The sequence below is a fragment of the Hippocampus zosterae genome, chromosome 8, assembly GCF_025434085.1.
Source record: "Hippocampus zosterae strain Florida chromosome 8, ASM2543408v3, whole genome shotgun sequence".
NCBI classification, from domain to species: Eukaryota; Metazoa; Chordata; class Actinopteri; order Syngnathiformes; family Syngnathidae; genus Hippocampus; species Hippocampus zosterae.
In genome coordinates, this window is record NC_067458.1 from 3374488 (window position 1) to 3396090 (window position 21603).

General features: G+C 44.5%; 1 protein-coding gene across 2 annotated transcripts in view; it reads left to right on the forward strand.

Moving 5' to 3' along the window:
- Positions 1–3184, forward strand: part of pde4dip (phosphodiesterase 4D interacting protein) — a 32348-nt gene extending 29164 nt beyond the window's left edge. For both annotated transcript variants that reach the window (XM_052073476.1, XM_052073477.1), the window contains exons 8-9: positions 180–225; positions 2902–3184. In XM_052073476.1, coding sequence (XP_051929436.1) covers positions 180–225; positions 2902–3169 — 314 coding nt within the window. In that variant the 3' untranslated portion in view covers positions 3170–3184. The remainder of the gene's footprint in view (positions 1–179; positions 226–2901) is intronic.
- The last annotated feature ends 18419 nt before the right edge of the window (positions 3185–21603 follow it).

Sequence of the window (21603 nt, forward strand, 5' to 3'; positions counted from 1 at the left end):
TTTAGGGCGTACCACACCGACTGCCCGAAGTCAGCTGGGATAGGCTCCAGCATGCCCACAACCCTCCTGAGGATAAAAGATGAAAAAATGAATCGGTGAATTACTCTGAGATGTCCTTTCACATGAAAAATTGCTGCAGCGGGTGATATTGATACTCTGTTTTTTCACTTTTTCATCAGACGATTGGGAGGATCCGGATGAGAAGCCACATCCTCTGGCCGTATGGTATGTGCTCCTTTATTTGTTTGTGTGAACATAATGTCGATATGCACACTTGCACATGATAAGAGCAGAGTCTAACCGGGGGTCGAATCGCTGATGTTCTCCTGACAGTGATGTCACCACAATTGGCAATTCATAGATCAATGAATATAAGTTTAAAATAAAATGCATTTTGTCTAATTAATGTGCTGGATATGAAAAATGGTCTTTGGAAAAAGTGTTTAAATAATTGTAATTGCCGTTATATGATATACTGTATAAATGACCACAGGTGGCACATTTACAAAGTGTTGTCAATCCGTCATTCGTCAGCGGCCTGAGAACCCGTAATTCACCCATCTTGTTATATCTATTTAGTCTCCCGTCATTCGTCAGTTGTTGGCAAAATGTCAATGACAAGTACCTGATGGTATCCTGGTCACTTGCTCTCTTTGGGTAGAATAGAGTAAATCCTTATATTGATGCTTTCCTTTTGTTGCTGCCAAATTGCAAACTTTTCAAGTGGACTTTCAGATTTGTGTCTGTTATTTACTTGAAAAGTATTTGATTCCACTTCACGGCACAGAATTTTATTTGCGACAGTGATAGGTACTGTGGGTGGGTATGCGTCGCTCGGTGGGTCGATGGATGGCATGATGGATAGATATACAGTATAGTTGAACACTAAGCATCTGTTTGATGCCGTATGGCCATGCAACTATTATGAAACATGCCTAGCCATGATAAGTACATTAATATCAAAATTAAATTCAAAAGCTTAAGAATACTTTTGTTATTTTAATTCTTCAAGTCAAGTTTATTTGCATAGCCTTTTATCACATTTTGTCAAAGAGCAAGGTGTTGTAGTAGTGTAGTTAAGTAGCCTCAAATGGCCTCAGAATGCCACAGCATATTTAAATACAGTACACAATTAGCGACATTTCCAAATCTAAATCTACCCCAATCAGGCCCTTTGGGGGGTCCCCCCCTCTCCCCGCCTCCAAGAATGTTACACAAGGCTGTCAGACCAACCAAGTAGGGGGGGGGGGGGGGCTGTAGCCTATCCCAGCTGTCTTCGGGTAGTAGGTGGGGCACAGCCTGAACCGGTTGCCAGCAAATCCCAGGGCCCACAGAGACAAACAACCATCCACGTTCACACTCATACCTAGGGACAATTTCTAGTGTTCCATTAACACACTGCCATGCCTGTTTTTCGAATGTGGGAGAAAACCCACGTAGGCCTGGGGAGAACATGCGAACCCCACACAGGAAGGGGCGGCCCGGTGGTCGACTGATTAGCGCGTCAACCTTACAGTGCAGTGGTCCAGAGTTCGATTCCAGCTCCAGCCTCCCTGTGTGGAGTTTGCATGTTCTCCCCGGGCTTGCGTGGGTTTTCTCTGGGTACTCCGGTTTCCTCCCACATTCCAAAAACATGCATGGCAAGTTAATGGAACACTCTAAATTGTCCCTAGGTGTGAGTGTCAGCGCAGATGCTTGTTCGTCTATGTGTGCCCTGTGATTGGCTGCTGACCGGTTAAAGGTGCCTGCCACCTGCTGCCCGAAGACAGCTGGAATAGGTTCCAGCACCCGCTGCGACCCTTCTGAGGATAAGTAGATCGGAAATAAGATGGATGGATGGATAGAAAATAAAAATAATAATGCACAAATAACAAATACCTCCAGATAAAAAGACACAAGCAGAGAGCTGTTAGTTTTTGGTTTTATCCGGAAAGAAAAGTAATTCCACAAATGTCGACAAGGATAATACATAACAAAAGTTTATTGATGAAAAACGCAATACCGACAAAGTACAATGAAGGTCGCTAGTAACAAGGAGCTAACACTAAATAAACAAATAGTGCTTGCGACTGGCACGGATAATTAATAATACAAAATATTGTGTCAGAAAAAAACATGGAAATCCCATTCTGTTGAAACAAAATGAATGATAATAACAAAACAAATAATTAACTACTTACACACGCTGAATGAGCATGTGAAACATGAACTATGAAACATGGTCTTCAACGTCTCGAAAATGAAAAAAATTGGTTCATATAGTGAGTAAGGTTGAATAATCCGACAGCGGGTAATATGAGTTGCAGCCCTATTAAAGCCAGATCATTACAATGCATGAAAGGTGCGGCACTGGAAGGAACACCGTCCGATCCCGCTGCAAACTGAAACACAAAACAAAACAGAAGCATGATGAAAGCATAGTTCAACTTAATGTAAAAGTAGCATTTCCTCATAAAAAAATAATATTTGAAAGTAAAAAGTATGCTGCATTTAAACTACTACGACAATTAATTACAATTCATTAAAATTTTTCTTGCGTAATTTAACAGAAGTAAATTTAACTTTTTACTCTCTACCTCATGACACATGATATAATGATGTGGAACTCATATATTCCTTCAAAGTATAATGACATAATCACATAAATAAATTTTACATTACTGTAGAAAGCCTGCTGAAAATGTAAGAATTGAGTAACTTTGCTCAGTTTTTGAGCGATTTTGCCACATCTTTCTCTTACTGATTTTTATGAAGCAACATGTCTTGTGCACATTTTTTGTTTTCCCTTGAGAAGCTTCTTGAAATGAGGGAGAGTCTGTCACAATTTTTCCCCAAAAGATTTCTGTTGTTTATAAAGATTGACAACTCATTCACATATTAACTATGGGGATGTTTCACCAGGCTGAGTAATGAGCTGCAGCTGAAAGATAAGGTCATTGAATCTCTTCATGCCCAACTAAACCAGCCCATCCAGAACCACCCACTTCATCGCTCCAACACTCCTTGCAGCTGTCATGCTCTCTCAGATAGCACTGATGAGTTGGAGCAAATCTTTTTTGTGTCTGATGGGGATGGATCCACAGAAAATAATCCAGAGCTGTGCTTCGATGCAGACACTCCAAGTGATCCAACACCTGTCAGTAAAATAGGTGATGCATCTACTAGTTAGGACTCAATTAGTGCATAACTTGTGTTTCGACCAAACTTGGCTTTCCAGACAGTAAATGTGGCTATAAAAGCTATGACTTCAAGGCACTGACATGAAGGCAAGAACAAACCGTTCCTTGATTTTAGAGTTTAAGTATCAAGTCTTTTCAATGCAAAACATGTCAAGAAGGGATGATTGAAGGAAATTATGATATTGTTGATGTAATTGTTTTGCTTGGAAGCATTCATTCATTCATCTTCCGAGCCGCTTGATACTCACTAGGGTCGCGGGGGGTGCAGGAGCCTATCCCAGCTGTCTTTGGGCAGTAGGCGGGGGACACCCTGAATCGGTTGCCAGCCAATCGCAGGGCACACAGAAACGAACAACCATTCGCACTCACACTCACACCTAGGGACAATTTAGAGTGTTCAATCAGCCTGCCGCGCATGTTTTTTGAATGTGGGAGGAAACCGGAGCACCCGGAGAAAACCCACGCAAGCCCGGGGAGAACATGCAAACTCCACATAGGTAGGCCGGAGCTGGAATCGAACCCGGTACCTCTTCACTGTTAAGCCGACGTGCTAACCACTGAACTACCGGGCCCCCTGCTTGGAAGCAGTGGAGTCTTATTGTTTTTTCCATTTGAATTTTACAGATTTCCATTCTCAGAGTAGTACCATGTCAGACAATCTGTCCTTCTCACCATTTGACAAAATGCATTCTGGTGTAAGCACTCCAAGCTTGCAATTCTCGAGCTCATCGCACCAAACTGAGGACACACAAAGTCAAACTGGTAAGAAGAGGTGACAATGGAGACATTATCCAAGCACGATGTTCCTTTTATGTTTCCTCTTCATTCCGCATGACAAAGCCTTCCAAACTGCTTTTCTGGGATCCTTTACTTGACTGAGTTACTGTATATAATATTTTAGTTTTATTATACAAGGTGTCACATACGTTTCCATCCATCCATTCATCCATCCATTTCTTCCATTTAGTCAGTCGAGGGCAGGGGAAAGCAGCTCTATCAGGGAAGCCCAGCCACTTTATCCAGTTCTTCCAGGAGGCAGCGGGGTGTCCTTGGTCCTCTCTGGGGCTTCCTTCCTGGGACTGTACCAGGGAGGCAACCATGAGGAATCCTCCTAACTAGACGAGCCATCTCATCTGGCTCCTTTAGATGGAGAGGAGCAATGGCTGTAGTCTGAGTCCAAGCTTCTCTTCATATCTCTAAGGCAGGGGTGTCCAAACTTTTTGCCAAGGGGGCCAGATTTTATGTGGTAAAATGTCGGGGGGCCGACCTTGGCTGACATTCTTTACATTGAACAACAATATTGTTCAACAAATTTTAGTAAGCCAGTCTGTTTCACATTTCCATTTTTATTTGAATTTCAACAATCTTAAGAATTTCTTTTGGTTCATTTGAAACAGGTATATCACATGCAACTGCTTATTCACTTGACTTTTTCTTAAACAGAAGTCTCCTGAGTGCAAATTGATTGATTTGAAACATAAAATGTATCACCATGACTTTTCAATAGTCACAAAACCTTTGACTCGAATAACGGGGAAATGAACAAGCAATACACGTATCCACAACTGCAAGGATCATTTGAAATCTTATAAATAAAATGTTTTATTATTATTATATCAGTCAATATAAACACGGAGTGATGTCTTGTTAACTCGTGAGTGATGCCCTCTAGTGTCTAAATGCTATTACTCATTTAGTGAATGCTATTACTCATTTAGCCACTAGAGGGAAGCAGTACTCTATGAAACATCACTCACCAGTCTACGAGACCTCAGTCAATGCAACACGTGTTCCATTGCGCCCAACCTGCGGGCCAGACGGCACTGATTTTATGACGGGGGCCGAGGGCCGGATGAAATTCGACCGCGGGCCGGATTTGGCCCGCGGGCCGGACTTTGGACATGCCTGCTCTAAGGGATAACCTGGACACCCTTTGATGGCCACGTGTTTGTGATGTTGTTCTTTCAGTCAGGACCACTAGGTCACTGGCATTGATGAGGGTGGGGACAGATCAATTGGTAAATTAAGTGCTTTGCCTTTGGCTCAGCATGTTCTTTATGCACCTTATTCCACTTGTCCATCTCCCACTCCATTCTTCCTTTACTGATGAAGAAGACACTTAAACTCTTCCTCATCCCTGACCTGAAGAGGGTACTCTACCCTTTTGCAACACATAACCATGGTCTCAGATTTGTGGAAAATGATTCTCACCACAACAGCTTCATACTCTGGAACCACTCCAGGAAGAGTTGGAGATCGCGGCTTGATAAAGCCAACAGAACCTCACCATCCGCAAAAGCTAGGTTACGACACTCAGGGGCAAATCCAGAATGAAAAGAGAATCCAGAATGGAAAAGAATCTAAAATCTCTCGCCTCCACATACTGGGGGTAACACGTTCTCTAAATTAGAAGAAATGTTTTGTCAAATAATTATTCAGGCACCTGGTCAGATTTCGGATTCATCATCCTTGATTTATTATCTAAAATGAAAGTATGAAAATACAACTAAGATATGGCAGTTACTAGCTACTCTTGTAGTTGGGTTGTGTCAGGAGGTGCTTACGGCGTGAAAAATGCTCCAAACAAATCATGCAAGTAACTTTTGGTGACCCCTGACTAAAAATGAACAACCCAATAGTCAAACAGCAAGTAGTGAGGTTTTGAAAGAATTCAAAAGTAGCAATCTCAAGAGCAGAGTCTTATCAACTGGATCAGTGCATTCTCTTTGCATTATCAATCATGACTTTGGGTGACGTCATCACATTCTGAATGGGGCGCGAATGGCTTGCCTTCCTTAACTTCTGTTGCCGCAAACAAACAAAAAACATCTTTCCCAAAACAGATGCTCTGACTTAAACTCTTGTTTTCTTTAAATTTTATAAACATACAATATATATGTATACTGTATATATATTAGAGCTGTCAAACGATTAAAATATTTAATCCAATTAAAAATGCAACTGTCACAATTAACTCAAATTCACTAAAAAATAATCATGATTACTCACTCATTTTAATCGTTTCTGAATTTCGTATATAGATATAATAGATAGAAATATTCATTGAGCAGTAAAACATTGACAATTTGTGATTTGTGTAATTGAACTGTTAATCGTTGAGTGATATAATCACTACGTTGATTATATTTAGCATTTGAAAATGTAAGCAAAAACAAACCACTCCCATGAAGCTCCCATCTTTGTTTCGTAGTAACGGTAAAGCTTTGTAAGCTGGCAAGCCACACCCACATTCATAGTGGGTTCGAGACCAAGCCCTTCACTGCAGCTAGGCCTCGTTTCCAAACAAACCATCCAATCACGTTTGTTTATATGCTGCGAGGTATCCTGAGTGAGCAACATCACTCTTGGGTGGCAGAAGTCCAGCCTCATAACATTCAAAATGGTGCATGGGAGTTACAACAGTTTGTTTCATTCAGCATTAAACTCAGTGTTAAATAAACAGAAACACACAGTCATAAATTCCTCGCATCAGACGACATTGGAAGCATTTATTTCAAAAGAAGACTTTTTTCCCTTTTTCACGTCACGTCCACTCTTGTCTGATTGTTTCCAATTTGCTGTCTGTTTGCTCAGGTTTGCAAGCCTCAGAAATGTGCTTAATGCAAATAGCCACCCGACTCAATGGCTGAGTCTGGATTTCCTGGCTAACTGTCTTCTGAGATGGCACACAGTATGATTGAAGTTTACTCAAATGCATTTTAGGAGATCTGAAGTATAAACAATCAGAATCATCTTTATTGGCCAAGTATGTAGAACAATGATCGACTTTGTAGTTGTGTCATCGGATTTGCGGCCGCATGTTCTGGACACTCGGGTGAAAAGAGGGGCGGAGCTGTCAACTGATCACCACCTGGTGGTGAGTAGGCTCCGATGGTGGGGGAAGATGCCGGTCCGTCCTGGCAGACCCAAAAGTATTGTGAGGGTTTGTTGGGAGCGTCTGGCGGAATCCCCTGCCAGAAGGAGTTTCAACTCCCACCTCCGACAGAGCTTTTCCCATGTTCCGGGGGAAGCGGGGGACATTGAGCCCGAGTGGACCATGTTCCGTGCCTCTATTGTTGAGGCGGCCAATCTGAGTTGTGGCCGTAAGGTGGTTGGTGCCTGTCGTGGCGGCAACCCCCGTACTCACTGGTGGACACCACCAGTAAGGGATGCCGTCAAGCTGAAGAAGGAGTCCTATCGAGCCTTTATGGCCTGTGGGACCCCAGAGGCAGCTGACGGGTATCGACTGGCCAAGTGGAACGCGGCTTCGGTGGTCGCCGAGGCAAAAACCCGAGCGTGGGAAGAGTTCGGTGAGGCTATGGAAGCCGACTTCCGGACGGCTTCGAGGAAATTCTGGTCCACCATACGACGTCTCACGAGGGGGAAGCAGTGCACCACTAACACTGTGTACAGTGGGGATGGGGCGCTGCTGACTTCGACTCGAGACGTTGTGAACCGGTGGACAGAGTACTTCGAAGACCTCCTCAACTCCACCAACACGCCTTCCTTAGAGGAAGCAGAGCTTGGGGACTCTGAGGTGGGCTCTCCTATCTCTGTGGTTGAAGTCACCGATGTGGTTAACAAGCTCCTCGGTGGCAAGGCCCCAGGGGTGGATGAGATCCGCCCGGAGTTCCTCAAGGCTCTGGATGTTGTGGGGCTGTCCTGGTTGACACGCCTCTGCAACATCGCGTGGTCAACAGGGAGAGTGCCTCTGGATTGGCAGACCGGGGTGGTAGTCCCTCTTTTTAAAAAGGGGGACCGGAGGGTGTGTTCTAACTACAGAGGGATCACACTCCTCAGCCTCCCTGGTAAGGTCTATTCAGGGGAGAGGAGGGTCGAGCCTCAGATTGAGGAGGAGCAGTGTGGTTTTCGTCCCGGCCGTGGAACAGTGGACCAGCTCTACACCCTTAGCAGGGTCCTTGAGGGTATGTGGGAATTCGCCCAACCAGTCTACATGTGTTTTGTGGACTTGGAGAAGGCGTTTGACCGTGTCCCTCGGGGAGTTCTGTGGGGGTGCTTCGTGGGTATGGGGTACCGAACCCCCTGATACGGGCTGTTCGGTCACTATACCACCGATGTCAGAGTTTGGTTCGCATTGCCGGCAGTAAGTCGGAATCGTTTCCAGTGGGGGTAAGACTCCGCCAAGGCTGCCCTTTGTCGCCGATTCTGTTCATAACTTTTATGGACAGAATTTCTAGGCGCAGCCGAAGCGTTGAGGGGGTCCGTTTTGGGGGCCTCAGTATTGCATCCCTGCTTTTTGCAGATGATGTGGTGCTGTTGGCTCCTTCAAACGGGGCTCTCCAACTCTCACTGGAGCGTTTCGCAGCCGAGTGTGAAGCGGCTGGGATGAAAATCAGCACCTCCAAATCTGAAACCATGGTCCTCAGTCGGAAAAGGGTGGAGTGCCCCCTGCGGGTCGGGGAGGAGATCTTGCCCCAAGTGGAGGAGTTCAAGTATCTTGGGGTCTTGTTCACGAGTGGGGGCAGCAGGGAGCGGGAGATCGACAGGCGGATCGGTGCAGCGTCTGCTGTGATGCGGACGTTGTATCGGTCTGTCGTGGTGAAGAAGGAGCTGAGCCAAAGGGCGAAGCTCTGAATTTACCGGTCGATCTACGTCCCAACCCTCATCTATGGTCACGAGCTATGGGTCGTGACCGAAAGAACGAGATCCCGGATATAAGCGGCCGAAATGAGTTTTCTCCGCAGGGTGTCCGGGCTCTCCCTTAGAGATAAGGTGAGAAGCTCGGTCATCCGGGAGGGGCTCAGAATCGAGCCGCTTCTCCTCCACATCGAGAGGAGCCAGATGAGGTGGCTTGGGCATCTGATTCGGATGCCTCCTGAGCGCCTCCCCGGTGAGGTGTTCCGGTCATGCCCCACCGGGAGGAGACCCAGAGGAAGACCCAGGACACGCTGGAGAGACTATGTCACCCAGCTTGCCTGGGAATGACTCTGGATCCCCCGGGGAGAGCTGGATGAAGTAGCTAGGGAGAGGGAAGTCTGGGCTTCCCTGCTAAAGCTGTTGCCACCGCAACCCGGCCCCGGATAAGCGGTAGATGATGGATGGATGGACAAATGCTGCAAAAATATAAATAATTTAGGCATAGAAGATTAACAATGAAAATCAGCAGCTGTGTGCTCCAGGTTTATTCAACAAAATAAATGGATCAACATATGTTGTACTCATATGGCATCATGAATACAACATACCACACAATTTTAGTATTTTTTTCTAGTCTTACACTGCAAAGATTAATTTACTGGTAATCATTAATACAGGTAAGTATTGATGTGGCTTGACATCCTCTTCCTAAGACGATGCATGTGCAATCTATCAGTTTGAAGAAAAGAATCAACCACACAATCACTTGTATTCCTTGGCATTCTACTCAGCAGGACTTAGATTTGTTCTTGGTTTTACTGTTTGGTGCTTTCTATCGTCTTTATTACCTATTTCTTTTACTGATTATTGTATATGTTGACAGCTCCGGCCTCCCTGTGTGGAGTTTGCATCTTCTCCCCGGGCCTGCGTGGGTTTTCTCCGGGTGCTCCGGTTTCCTCCCACATTCCAAAAACATGCATGGCAGGCTGATTGAACGCTCTAAATTGTCCCTAGGTGTGAGTGTGAGTGCGAATGGTTGTTCGTTTCTGTGTGCCCTGCGATTGGCTGGCAACCGATTCAGGGTGTACCCCGCCTACTGCCCGAAGACAGCTGGGATAGGCTCCAGCACCCCCGCGACCCTGATGAGGATCAAGCGGCTCGGAAGATGAATGAATGAATGAATGAATGAATGAATGTATATGTTGAATTGCTCCATGTACAACACTTTGTATGCAGCGACGGCTGTTTGAAAGTGCTCTTTAAATACAGTGGACTTGACTTGACTTGACACATCATCGTTAGTTTTACTGACAGTTAACATTAGCATTACTACACCTTGTGACGAATGTTTTATTCATAAAGTTACCATGCTACAACCAGTAAATTACAGAATAACCAATACTGTTTCATAATATTTTTCATAGCGATTAGCCTATACATCTAATGACCAACTTGCCTCGTAATCGTGCATCTTGTCGTATCTCGCTCTCGTGTTCTGTGCGTACGTCACAGGTGAGTTTTGTGATACGCCCTTTGGACGATTCATACAAAAAATCAGGGTGACACTCCCATTTCTTAAATGTCGTAATTAGTAGACGTTTGTGTGGGGGTTTTTTTTTGCCGCCATCTCAAACTGTCATCCGCGCAATTCCTCAGTTTGTGGACTAAAATAGCAACCCGCATGTGCACATAATGTTATGTGTTCCGCCCCGCCAACACTGAAAACAAAACAAAACGAAAGTAAATTAGAAGTAACACTCACACACCACACCACAAACACGCATGCAGGCACAGTGAAATCGCATTGATCACGCAGGATAGACCATTTTTCAGTACCGTCAAATGACGGCATGGAAACGACACGCTAACGGTAACGATCGTTACCGTGAAATCCTCAGCCCTGCCGTAGTTTTTTTTGTTTTGTTTTGACAGAGAAATTTCTTTGCGTCCCACAAATGCACATTATTTGGAACTGTGCGTTCCGTGGGAAAATTATGTGTCTAGGATTCGGGCTGCAGAGGTAACGAGAAGGCTGAGTACAAACTGGAACACCCCAAGTATCCAACCAGACCCCTCTAGTTCAGATCTGATGTCGCATTTCAAAATAAAAGGCCTCTGAAAATTGGCATGTTGACCTGATTTCTGACATGTTGACCTTTTTGCCCATTTGCCCAGGCATCGGTTTGGCATACGGGAGACGGTGGTTCGAATCCCGCTTTGGGCAAAAAAAAAATGAGCATATAACACCATCCAGTGTGGGTCCTTGGGCAAGATCCTTCATGCTAATGCCTACCTCATACAATGATGAGAGACAATAAATTAATGCCGGCTCAGACGTCGCCCGGCCAAACAAGGTCTGCGTCAGGTGCTGGGGAACCAGAGGACCTTGATGAAAAATGGGCTACTGGAACAAAGCGGAGATGGACGAGATGTGATAACATGGCTCTGTTGGAATGCTACTACTCAAGCAACCCTAGTCAGAGGGGTTACATGCAGAGAATGTGGTCTAAATGGTTACTTCGAAACCCACAGTCAAGGTTGACCACGAAACATCTAGTAACTCAGTGTTCCAACATCCACAAACTGCTGTCACAACTTGAGATTGATGAGGTACGACGCAGGTTCCATGGTGAAGGGCCCCAGGCTGCCAGATCAGAGGAGGAGGACATACCAGAGATTGGGAGGCAAGCCCCAATGAATGCAGATGATGAGATTGGGATGCCAGCCCCAATGAATGAAATGCTGAGCGAGGCAGCAACTGACCTGAAAGCTAAGATCATGGCGAGAAAGAAAGCTGGGCAACCTAGAAACCGATTACAACGGCTATGTGAAGTACCACCTGAAAGTCTCGTGGAAAGTGTGAATGCGGCTTTGAGGGCGATCCCTACCGTAACGATCACGGAAACCAATGAGCTGATATACGCTTCAGCATCGGTGATCCTTGAGATGCTTGGCTATAGGAGCAACCATGGAAGCCATCAGATACGTTACCCACCATGGAAAAGACGGTTGGAGGCTAAGATCAAGGCGGCCCGAAAAGATGTGAGTCAATTGACGGAGTCCCAGAGAGTTGTGATGAAAAGGCCGATACCCGAGAGGTACATCCAGATGACCATACCTGAAGCACTCGAAACTGCCAAACAAAGGCTCCAAGCCTTGTACAGCCGCCTAAAGCGGTACACGATAGAGAATGAGGCCAGACGAATAAACAGGCTGTTCGCAACACAACATGCGAAAGTGTACGCTCAGTGGCAGGGTCCTAACAACAGAGCTCACCCACCAAGACTGGAAACTCAAAGTTACTGGAAAAGCATATGGGAGAAGGAGGTTGTACATAACAGCAGTGCACAATGGCTGGTGACCCTGAGAGAGGATCACAGCAACCTCCCTGAACAGAACCCAGTTACCATAACAGTGGCAGAAATACAGGAAAGAGTCTCAGATATGAAGAACTGGACAGCAGCAGGCCCGGAGATGGTCCACACCTACTGGCTCAAGAAACTCACAGCATCCATGAGCGCCTATCAGCACAAATGAACCAGCTGCTGAGGGATGGGACTCACCCAGGATGGCTAACCGAAGGGCGAACGATCCTGATCATGAAGGATCCCTCAAGGGGTGCGGTCCCATCCAACTATCGGCCAATAACCTCTCTCTCCACAACATGGAAGCTCATGTCAGGCATCATTGCGGCTAAGATAAGTGGACACATTGATCAATACATGAGCGAAGCACAGAAGGGCATTGGTTGACAGAACAGTCGCACAAGACTGCAGGTCCCGACGTACCAACCTGTGCACAGTCTGGATTGACTACAAGAAAGCCTATGACTCGATGCCACATACATGGATCACTGAATGCTTGGAGTTGTATAAGGTGAACAGGACCCTAAGAGCCTTCGTTGCGGACTCAATGAGGATGTGGAAAACCACACTTGAAGCCAATGGCAACCCACTTACCCAAGTGTCCATCAAATGTGGCATATACCAAGGTGATGCACTCTCCCCACTGCTGTTCTGCATAGGACTGAACCCCCTAAGCCAAGTAATCACCAAGACAGGCTATGGATACCGCCTCAGAAATGGAGCTAGAATCTGTCACCTCTTCTACATGGATGACATAAAACTGTATGCTAAGAGCGGCTCTCACTCCCTGAAGGAACAATAGCAGACATTGAGGACAGTTACAAGTACCTCGGTATACCACAAGCCAATCGCAACCTCGACCTGGCAACAAGGAAAGCGGCTCCGGCCAAATACCTCCAGCAAGTCAGGCAAGTCCTAAGAAGCCAGCTTAATGGCAAGAATAAGACCCGGGCAATAAACAGCTATGCCCTGCCATTGATCAGATACCCTGCAGGAATAATAAGGTGGCCAAAGGAAGAGATTCAGACCACGGACGTTAAGACCCGAAAGCTCCTAACCATGCATGGAGGGTTCCATCCCAAATCCAGCACCCTGAGACTGTACGCAAGCCGAAAGGAAGGAGGCCGGGGACTAGTGAGTGTGAGAGCCACTGTCCAGGATGAAACATCCAAGCTCCATGAATATATCAAGGAGAAGGCTCCAACGGATGACGTACACAGAGAATGTCTCAGACAATGGGGAACAGTAGATGAGGCGCTGGAAGTGGGACCATCATGGGAGGACAAGCCCCTACACGGGATGTACCACCGGACCATAACTGAAGTGGCCGATCTCAAGAAGTCCTATCAGTGGCTAGAGAGGGCTGGCCTGAAGGACAGCACAGAGGCACTCATCCTGGCTGCTCAGGAGCAGGCCTTGAGCACCAGAGCCATCGAGGCCCAGATATACCACACCAGACAAGACAAGGGCACATTTAGACGAAAAGCCATCCATGCTCATGCTCACACCTAAGGACAATTTAGAGCAGTGGTCCCCAAACCTTTTCCTTGTATGTCTGTGTGTTTCAATTTCGTTCATGTTCGGTGACGTTCCGGCTTTCGCTCATCTCGGCGTGCATGCGTATGCGCATATGTGCGTGATTTGATTGGAGGCCTGCGTGCGTGCTTGTGTATATACTTGCACGTGTGTGATCGGGTCGATCGCGGGAGGTTCGTCGCTTTAAAAGTCGATTTTCGGTCAAATATGTAGAAAGCTGACCCAAGTAGTAAGTAACCACTGCAGCTCGCATGTGTGTGTGTGTGTGTGTGTATGTGCGTATGTGTGCGTGCGTGTGTGTGCCTGCGCTCCCACGCGCGGTGTGGCTCTTTGCAGTAACACAGTAAAAAATGGCTCTTAGTCTCTGACTGGTTGGCCAGCCCTGGCCTACTGCCTGAAGACAGCTGGGTTAGGCTCCTGCATGCCCTGCGACCCTTGTGAGGATAAGCGGATCAGAAAATGGATGGATGGGTTTTCCTTTGCCTTTGTCATCCAATGCTTGCTCATGGAGGGTCCAGTTGGTCTCTGTGTGTGAGGAGTGTGGCTTTACAGCACTTTGTATGCAGCGATGGCTGTTTGAAAGTGCTCTATAAATACTGTTGACTTGACTTGACTTGACTTGAGTTGACTTTAGCCCTCCTTCATATGTAAAGTGCTTCAAGACAATTTCTGTTATGATTTAGCACAATATAAATGTAATTGAAATTTTTTAATTGAATACAACGTTATTGTCAAATGTGCTGTACGTATGTGTAACATACAGCACAGAATTTCTTCCCTCTCAACATAAAACAAGAGGAGCCGCTGCGGGTGTCCGCGTCGCCATCATAATAAAAGTTAACAAAAATAAATGAAATTGAAGTGAAGTGAATGTAACCACAGGGAGAAATACATTCGTAAAAATATGAAAAAACAATCCACGTGCTCCTGTTATCTCAGATAAATGCAATGGTTTAATACAGTGTTGTGGAGAGGTTTTCAATAGTGATCTCATGTTGTGGAGAGGTTTTCAATAGTGATCTCATGTTTTTACTTGTTGCATTAAAGCCTTTGTGATGTCATGTCAGAAACTGCACATAGCGTAATTTGGTGTTTGTTAATTTTGTCATAAGAATGGAGAATCATGCACAACTCATGGTAAGGTCACCAGTTGAATTTCATTGTTTCTGTGGGTGAGAGACAGAATGTGGGAAAAAAAACTCAGAAAATTACATTGTTTGATTTTCAAAGAATTTATTTGCAAATCATGGTGGAAAATAAGTATTTGGTCAATACCAAAAGTTCATCTCAATACTTTGTTATGTACCGTATTTTCACGACTATTCGACGCATCGTACTAATGGCCGCAGTCTCATTAATGCGTGACATTTCTGTATTTTACACATACACAGGACGCATCGTACGAATAGCCGCAGTTTTACAGTGGTAAAACATACGCCAACTTAAACATACGGCATGCATGCGCGCACTCTAACACGTTAGCTTGAAGCATACGGTAGCATGCCAAGACATACAGATAAGATAAAAACACGTTTTTAAAAAGGCAACGAAAGCAGAACTGAGTTCGGGTGTATTTTATTTAGCCATCGTACAATGTTCTCACGTTTTCGATCAATCATCACCCAGAAATCCATCAAAGTCCTCATCCTCTGTATCAGAAGCAGAGGACTGCACATCTCAGTTGTCATTGAATGCATCACATGCTAGTGTGAGTTGCTACGCATTGCCGAGCGGAAAGAAGGAGTAGCAACAGCAAAGTCAACATTTCTCTCGTGTGAAGCTTTCCCACATTTGAAAGTAAAGAACAGAGCGAAACATGGTGGCAGCGCGTGTGTGTGTAGAAAGAATTGAACAATTGTGCAAGTACCGTAATCCATCAAAAACGCCGCGTTCCCTCTCGTTGTTGCGTATTGTGGCGTAACTCGCCCAGCGCTGCCTCTCACTCTTTGTAAAGTTGTGTTTGCCATCGATCATTGTTCCCATGCTGTTCGCAACTTTACTTTGAACGCCCGGTTGATGCCAATGTCCAGCGGTTGGAGTTCTTTAGTCAAGCCTCCGGGAATAACGGCAAGCTCAGAGTTCATTTGCTTGACTTGATTTTTCACCGCTGCTGTGAGATGGTCACGCATGCCAAAAGCATAACCGGTGGCTTTAAGTTTTAACTGAGCTTCGTAGGCATGTCTCTTTGTCGAATTTATTTTCAGGGGTTCTTAGAAACCAAAACCGGAGTTGTTTTGCAACAATGCACATTGCCACACGCTATACAAGTGTTGGTACTGGCTTGAGGCGTCCACTTACACGCCCACCCTTCACCATTGGCGGACTAACTTGTCTGTCCTCTCTCTCCCTCTCTCTCTCTCTCTCCCTCTCCATATATGTATATATACACGCCCACCCTTCCCTGATTGGCCGACTTCTTTCACAGTCACTTCCGCCTTTTCTCTACATAAACAGCGTGTCGGCTGTCAGTCAGATTTTGGAACTCGGCGCATATAAAGGACGCTCCGCACCATAAGGCGTCCTGTCCATTTTGGAGAAAATTTAAGACTTTTAATGGCGCCTTATAGTCGTGAAAATACGGTACTCTTAGTTGGCAATAACGGAGGCCAAACGTTTTCTGTAACTCTTCACAAGCTTTTCAGACACCGTTGCTGGTATTTTGGCCCATTCCTCAATGCAGATCTCCTCTAGAGCAGTGATGTTTTGGCGATGTCGTTGGGCAACATGGACTTTCAATTTCCTCCACAGATTTTCTATGGGGTTGAGATCTGGAGCCGACTAGGCCACTCCAGGACCTTGAAATGCTTTTTACAAAGCCACTCCTTTGTTACCCTGGCTGTGTGTTTGGGATTATTGTCATGCTGAAAGACCCAGCCACGTCTCATCTTCAATTCCCTTGCTGATGGAAGGAGATTTTCACTCAAAATCTCTCGATACATGGCCCCATTCATTCTTTCCTTTACACAGATCAGTTGTCCTGCTCCCTTTGCAGAAAAACAGCCCCAAAGCATGATGTCTCCACCCCCATGCTTCACAGTGGGTATGGTGTTCTTCGGATGCAATTCAGTATTCTTTCTCCTCCATACATGAGAACCTGTGTTTCGACCAAAAAGTACTATTTTGGTTTCATCTGACCATAACACATTCTCCCAGTTTTCTTCTGGAGTATCCAAATGCTCTCTAGCGAACCGCAGACGGGCCTGGACGTGTACTGGCTTCAGTAGGGGGACACGTTTGGCAGTGCAGGATTTAAGTCCCTGGCGACGCATTGTGTTACTGATTGTAGCCTTTGTTACTGTGGTCCCAGCTCTCTGTAGGGTCATTCACTAGGTCCCCCCGTGTGGTTCTGGGATTTTTGCTCACCGTTCTTGTTATCATTTTGACGCCACTGGGTGAGAGATCTTGCATTGAGCCCCAGATCGAGGGAGATTATCAGTGGTCTTGTATGTCTTCCATTTTCTAATAATTGCTCCCACAGTTGATTTATTTACACCAAGCGTTTTACCTATTGCAGATTCAGTCTTCCCAGACTGGTGCAGGTCTACAATTTTGTCTCTGGTGTCCTTCGACAGCTCTTTGGTCTTGGCCATAGTGGAGTTTGGAGTGTGACTGACTGAGGTTCTCGACAGGTGTCTTTTATACCAATAATGAGTTAAAACAGGCGCCATTAACACAGGTAACGAGTGGAGCTTCGTTTGACCTCATTAGAAGAAGTTAGACCTCTTTGACAGCCAGAAATCTTGCTTCTTTGTAGCTGACCAAATACCTATTTTCCACTCTAATTTGCAAATAAATTCTTCAAAAAACCAATGTAATTTTCTGAGTTTTTTTCCCCAACATTCTGTCTCTCATGGTTGAGCTTTACCCATGTTGACAACTACAGGCCTCTCTAATGTTTAGAAGTAGGAGAACTTGCACAATTGGTGTTTGACGAAATACTTATTCGCCCCACTGTAATTATTCAATAATTAATTTCTTTATGTGCGTGTGTGTGTTAATTTTTGAAATTATTTTCCAATTTAAGGTAGTAAAAATGGCTTGCTCTTTTTGACAATGTTAATGGATGAAGGCATTTGGCAGGGGGGGGGGGTCCTGAAAAGTCATGATTTTGGAGGGCTGAGGATTCCACCCGATGCCAGAAATCACCCGTATTCACAAATAGATGAATCAATAGTCATCACAATAATAACAGTGAGAAAAATATAATTGGGGACGGCATGCTGATCGACTTGGTAGCACGCCGGCCACACAGTGCAGAGGTACAAGGATTTGATTCCTGTGTGGAGTTTGCATGTTCGCACCAGCGTGGGTTTTCTCCGGGTACTCCGATTTCCTCCCACATTTCAAAAACATGCATGGCAGGTTAATGGAACACTCTAAATTGTCCCTTAGTGTCAGTGTGAGCACAGATGGTTGTTTGTCTGTGCCCTGTGATTGGATGGTTATGAGTTTAGGGTATGTACCGCCTACCACCCGAAGACAGCTTGGATAGGCTCCGGCACGCCTGTGGAACCTTGTGTGAAGCAGCTCAGGTGGACGGACAGACCTGTTTATACAGTCTTGAGATGACAACTGTGTATTCTTCAAAACCAAGATTAGTTTTTCTTAATCGTCATGTTTTGTTTAGTTCGTTTTGCAAACCTGAAAATCATTTACAAGGCATTGTCCATTTCCCCAGTGTGGGACGAATAAAGGATATCTTAATGAACAGAAGAAACAACACACTATTGCTGCTTTTAGAGCGAGTTCAACTATTGTGATTGAATCATTTAGTTGTGAGAGATGGAGTGAATTTTTTTATGCAACAAATAACTGTCATACTGGGAGGCCACAAAATGTTGTCCAGATGTGGACACCCGCCTTTGAGCTAAAATCATTTGATTGTTGACAAAGCGAACAACTCAAACAGGCCAACTCTCCCTTTCATTCTTGATGTGTTCAAATTTCAAACAATTAGGATACACTGTACATGGTGAAAGTGATTCAGTGGTATTTGTGTTACGTCATTTATATTTCAAGTCTTGTTCATTACTTTGTGCCTGACAGTACTAAATCAATGTACTTGCCTTCCCATGTTTCACCCCATAGAAATTAAATCAAAAGCCATACTCCCCCAGGAATTGCAACAAAGATGTCACTCATCATCACAGGTATTCAAGCTTGAGTGATTAAACTGATACAGTATGAACTATTTGATTCTTTGCATCTAAGTCCAAACGTTAGGTCCAAAACCGTTTGACATGAACAGTTGATAAATATAGTTATGTATTTATACACTTCAATTTGAAACAAAATAGTCAACTGTGATTGGAGTGTAGACTTCTCTTTCCAAAAATATGAAATTTTACATAAAGGAATTACAGCAGTTTCCTGCAGAGTGCACGTTCTCTACATGGAATCGCAGGTGCTCTATAGTACACAATTTTGACAATTGACATGGATGTAAACAGTCATCCATACATCCATTTTATGATCCGCTTCATCCTCACAAGGGTTGCGGCCCTGCTGGAGCCTATCCCAGCTGTCTTTGGGCAGTAGCCGGGGGACACCCTGAACTGGTTGCCAGCCATTCGCAGGGCATACTCAGATGAACAAGCAACTGCCCTCACACTCAATAAACATAATTATTCATTCATTCATTCATTTTCCGAACCGCTTTTATCCTCACTAGGGTCGCGGGGGTGCTGGAGCCTATCCCAGCTGTCTTCGGGCAGTAGGCGGGGGACACCCTGAATCGGTTGCCAGCCAATCGCAGGGCACACAGAGACGAACAAGCATCCGCGCTCACACTCACACCTAGGGACAATTTAGAGTGTTCAATCAGCCTGCCGTGCATGTCTTTGGAATGTGGGAGGAAACCGGAGCACCCGGAGAAAACCCACGCAGGCCCGGGGAGAACATGCAAACTCCACACAGGGAGGCCGGAGCCGGAATCGAACCCACGACCTCTGCACTGTGAGGTCAACGCGCTAACCACTGGACCACCGGGCCGCCCTAAACATAATTATATTTATAATAATAATCATAGTTAAATGACAATTCAGTGCAATTGATGACAAAGTGAAGTCTGGAGCCCACGGACATGAATGCGCCCCTCCCCCTCCTATACTGTATTAAAGTTGGAAATATTCCAACAACACGAGTCTTGAGTTTTCTTCATGAAAATACTTTGCTAGACCTTCTGCACAACCACCTTCAGTTTCAGCTTTTTTGTGGGCCGTGCTGACCTGGTAACTGCTCTTTTGGCTTGAGATTAGGCCACAAAAAAAAAAATATTATATATATATATATATATATATTCACGCTCTTTGCAGTCAAAAAGTCTTCAATCACTCTTCCACTACACTTAGGTTATCAATCTGATGGCGGCCTTTGGCTGATTGTATGGTGTAGCTAGCTAGACACACCTCACTATTCATCCGGTTAGCTCTTATATTATCCTCCTGACTACCAGGGGAAAAAAGTGTTATCCAATCACATTTAATTTGAAAAAAAAATCTAAGTAATTGGACTACTCCAAAAGAATTTTTTGAAATTCCACTACAGCGGACATTTTTTAAACACTTGAATACTAGGCTCAAATACACTTAAAACAACTCAAACAACACTTTTACGTGTTCATAAGAGTCTTGTAAATAAAATGCCAACAGCATTTCAAGATAAAATTTGTTTGATAAAAAGTATTACTTCCCATATGAAGTGCTTGCACTGAGGGAAGCCATTTTCTTCTATCGAGTAGTCAAAGTAATAAAGTCCTACACTCTACAAATTTGGTATCATTGGAAAGCATTGAATGCCCTCTTTTGAGCACAAAAGGAGTTAATGCGATTGGATGCACTGGGTGAGAGATATTTATTTTCACAAATGTCCTCTACAGAGGACAAATTTGAACTATTAGTCGTCAGGAGGTTAAGGGACATTTTCATCTAATTTGAACAATAAGGGATCATACATACCCCAATGTATTGCATTGTGAGCATTAGAATGATTGACAGCTGTTACAATACAAAAGGTAATTTTCAAAGAAAAAACGGATCTTATATTTCAGTCATATATTTCACACTTAATGAAACTGTATGATTTGTAAACTTTCAGAAGACTAGTTCACTACATTTAGATCTACAGTGCTGTGAAAAAGTACTTGCCCTATTTTTTGGTTTGTTTTTAGTTTTCCAACGTCAACATTTAAAAGATCAAATAAATGATGAGGTGGCGCGAGGCTCCATCAGGGGTGACGCGTTTAACCTCGGGGAACATGCTTATATTATTTTTTTACTGTCCTAAAATAACTTGCAGTTGCACCTCCATTACGTTAGGGGGCAGTGGTGCTCTCATTGGCAGATTTTGCACAGGGAGGAAATATGACGAGGCGTATGTAGAGCTTGGCTTGAACGTACCTGCGGTGGCAGACAAGGGAAGATCTATGCTTACTTTGTCTAAAAGTTTTGGTCGTGGACAGCATGAATCCAAATAAATTAAGGCGTCACTTAAAGACATTACACCCCAATCACGCTGATAAGCTGCTTGAGTTTGCTGTGCATTTCAACCTTAGGCCTTCAGTGACGCCACATACAGTACATTAACACAATATAGGCTCGTCAAGCAGCACTTAATTTCAGGAGCATTTAAAACCATCAAGTATGCATTCATAATAAAGAGCATGAAACTAAATTTACAGATATTGTCAAGAATAAAAAGCTTTTAAAAATACTAAATAAAATACCACCCAAATTACGCTGTGTGATCTTAAACAAGTCTGTCCAATAAATTGCGCAATGTCGCAGTTTCATATAATAATAATAATAATACATTTTATTTGTGGGCGCCTTTCTAGAAACTCAAGGACACCTTACAACAAGCAGTTAAAATCACGAGTACAATGTTAAAAAACTACATCAAATAAGATAAGAAAAAATACAACAAAA